Source organism: Mus pahari, chromosome 17 (genome assembly GCF_900095145.1).
Source record: "Mus pahari chromosome 17, PAHARI_EIJ_v1.1, whole genome shotgun sequence".
Lineage (NCBI taxonomy): Eukaryota > Metazoa > Chordata > Mammalia > Rodentia > Muridae > Mus > Mus pahari.
Window position 1 is genome coordinate 36,781,655 of NC_034606.1, and position 3,238 is coordinate 36,784,892.

Here is a 3,238-nt window from a genome sequence, read left to right on the forward strand (position 1 = left end):
GGGGGGGGGGTCCCTGTCGGGGCTGCCCCTTCTCCACCCCCCGCTGTGTGGGTCCGAGTGGAAAGTGCCTGGCAGCCCCCCAATGCCTGCGTCTGCCTGCCCAGAGCACAGGGGAACTCTGGCGGGGCACTAGGCCCACCTTCCTCCCCTTTTGCTCCAGGGCCCTCCACTCCCCCCCCCTTATTTTATTTTGTTCCCAACACTTAGTTAAGCTAAGACTATAGTATTTCAACTCCCAGTTCCGAAGAAGCCTATATTAAAAAGTTCACAAGGTTCTGCTTATTTCTAGAGTTTGGTAACAAATACAAAAACTGTCTAATGGCAGGGTGAAATTAGCAAAATGGCTTCCTTTTCAAACAAATGTGAAAATCGAAGATCTGAGTATGAATGAAGCATCAGCAGCAGAAGTGGAACCTACTCAGGTCTCCTGTTTCATTCTAAGTAAGAAGGGAGTGGAAGCAGATAAGCAATCAGTGGTCCTAAGCACTTGCAAATGCTATAAATCACAATACTGACTAGCATGACAAGATGTCCCCACGTGGTATAAGAGTGACACTTATCTTGGGAGTAACCAATAGCTATCTGATTGGATTTAAGGCTTACTCAATACAAGAGCTATATACCTTATACTGTAAACCAAGCATAGTTGGTGAATTTGTGCCCCCTGAAAACCTACCTCTGCCACTTTGTAAAATATTATAATTTCTAACTGCAGTCTAAATACGTATGTATTTAGTATTAGTCCAATATAGCTCTCACCATCATCAAAGAATGCTTCCTCTTTCAGCATACACAGAATATTATAGACAGCCACATTTGGATAAAATAGCAAGAAAACTGATCATGAGGTGTCCAACTCTAGTTGATAAATCTACAACAGAATCTCTACACATAAGGTTCAAGGAACATTACTGAACAAGGGGTGGAAAGATGAGAAGAGACAAAAACAACAATGTCTGCTATGAAATAGTATCCTCTGTATAAGACAAGGAAGTTATGTCCATGAAGTCTTAACCATGTAGTCACCTAAACAAGACAAGCACAATGCCAATACCAGCTAACAGGCCAGCATGGGTGGGGGAAATATCACAAGGCCACACTCCTAGATGTAGAATAGCAAGCAATAATAACTGCTGAGATGAAAATTAAGCCTTCCCCAAGGATGAAACCCCTGATTAGCCAATTCCAAGTAGTGAGCCCTAAACACACACACACACACACACACACACAAATACACATACACTACACACTATATATATATACATATATATATATATATGTATATAAATATATGTATACTTTCTTTAATATAAAAATATATTTTTTTAAACTTCAATACTTTGAGGAGTTGGGAACCATAGGAGAAGTTAAGGTTAGGGTGTAAATAAAGTAAATACGGTACAGAAATAATTGTAAGAAAGGGAGATCATGGATGATACTCAAAAGTAGCATTAATTTCAGATGTATGCTTCTAAAACTGGAGTACTGCTTCACTGGTTGAAACTGTGCATAGGTCCACCCAACGACAGCATCTATCTATGCCTAGGCCCTAAGATTATGCTGGCCTTAGAATTTTCTTAATCCAGCAGAGTCATTAAAAATAGGCTATGCAATGTCAAGAATGGGCACCAAGAGGTTCAATGTCCTAATTACATATTTCCCAAAGGAAGATAACCAAATGACCAGCAAATGTTTGAAAAACAAACCAGTCTAGTATTGCTAATTAGCAAGTAAATGATCATTAAGACTACAAGGAAATCTCATCTAACCTTAATTAGGAAAACTATTATCAAAATAACAAATAAATGTTGGCAAGGATGTGCACAAAGGGGACTTTCACGTATGTAAACAGTATAAAATAGTACAATAATTATGGAAATCTGATTAGAGGTTACAAAAAGATGACAGAATGATTTTGCAAACACACTCTGAGTGTATGTGTGTGTATACATATACATATGTACATATATATACATATATAAAGAAAAAATCATCAATGTGTTGCTGATAGTGGTATGGTGATAGATAGATAGATACATACATACATACATAGATGTATAGATATCACCATACATATTACATGACCATATTATGTTTGTGTGTATGCATATATTTTTTCCAGGTGGGAGGATATTGTATTGGGTTAAATTAATCATATAAAGATAAATACTACATGTTGTTTCTGTTTTATAAGAGTGAAAATGGCCGGGCAGTGGTGGTGCACACCTTTAATCCCAGCACTTGGGAGGTAGAGGCAGGAGGATCTCTGAGTTCGAGGCCAGCCTGGTCTACAAAGTGAGTTCCAGGACAGCCAGGGCTACACAGGAAAACCCTGTCTTGAAAAACAAATAAACAAACAAAAAACAAAACAAAACAAAACAAAACAAACAAAAAAGAGTGAAAATGACGATTGTATGGCAAGAGAGAACAGTACTATCTTAGGGTTGCTATTGCTGTGGTGAAACGCCATGACCAAAAAACCAACCTGCTAAAGAAAGGGTTTATTTGGCTTACTCTTCCACATCACAGTTTATCAAAAAAGGAAGTAAAAGGGCAGAAACTCAGACATGGCAGGAACCGGAAGGCAGGAGCGGATGCAGAGAACATATGCATAAACCTTACATCCCCAAACTCACTTCCTTTAAAATGCAGTGAAAAGATCAACAGAGAAGAGGGAATGTAGAAGAAAATGAGGGAGGGATGAAGGAAGTTAGCTCTTAGTCAATGCATAACTTACTCCAGATGAGCTAATAGTTTGAATTTTCCATTAGACAGGAAAATAATGAAAGTTCTCCATGCATCCAAAATATCTTATTACCTGACCACACCCCCAACACACACACACACACACACACACACACACACACACACTCACTCACTCACTCACTCACTCACTCACTCACAGAGTGAATTATACTTACCCTCTCTGAAAGAGATCCACATTATAAAATTTATGTAGCTCCACAGAAAACTCAACTGTTCCTTGTACTTCAGACATGATCTTTTTGGTTCATTACCTGAAAAAATAAAGAAATAAGTTAACTGCTTAAGATGACTTTAGCCAAACGTATACAGACCTGGTTTCAATAACCAGCAACTTAGCAATGCTTAGCTGGACAAGACCATGTGGCTGACAGGACCAAAGCAACACCGTGTTCTGCTTCAAGGTATGTTCAAAAGTTCTTCTTATATAGAAGGAAGGAAGGAAGGAAGGGAGAGAGAGAGAGAGAGAGAGAGA

General features: G+C 38.8%; 1 protein-coding gene across 2 annotated transcripts in view; it reads right to left on the reverse strand.

Moving 5' to 3' along the window:
* Nucleotides 1-3,238, reverse strand: part of Fam135b (family with sequence similarity 135 member B) — a 267,506-nt gene that overhangs the window by 169,179 nt on the left and 95,089 nt on the right. For both annotated transcript variants that reach the window (XM_021216986.2, XM_029531127.1), the window contains one exon: nucleotides 2,922-3,017. In XM_021216986.2, coding sequence (XP_021072645.1) covers nucleotides 2,922-2,998 — 77 coding nt within the window. In that variant the 5' untranslated portion in view covers nucleotides 2,999-3,017. The remainder of the gene's footprint in view (nucleotides 1-2,921; nucleotides 3,018-3,238) is intronic.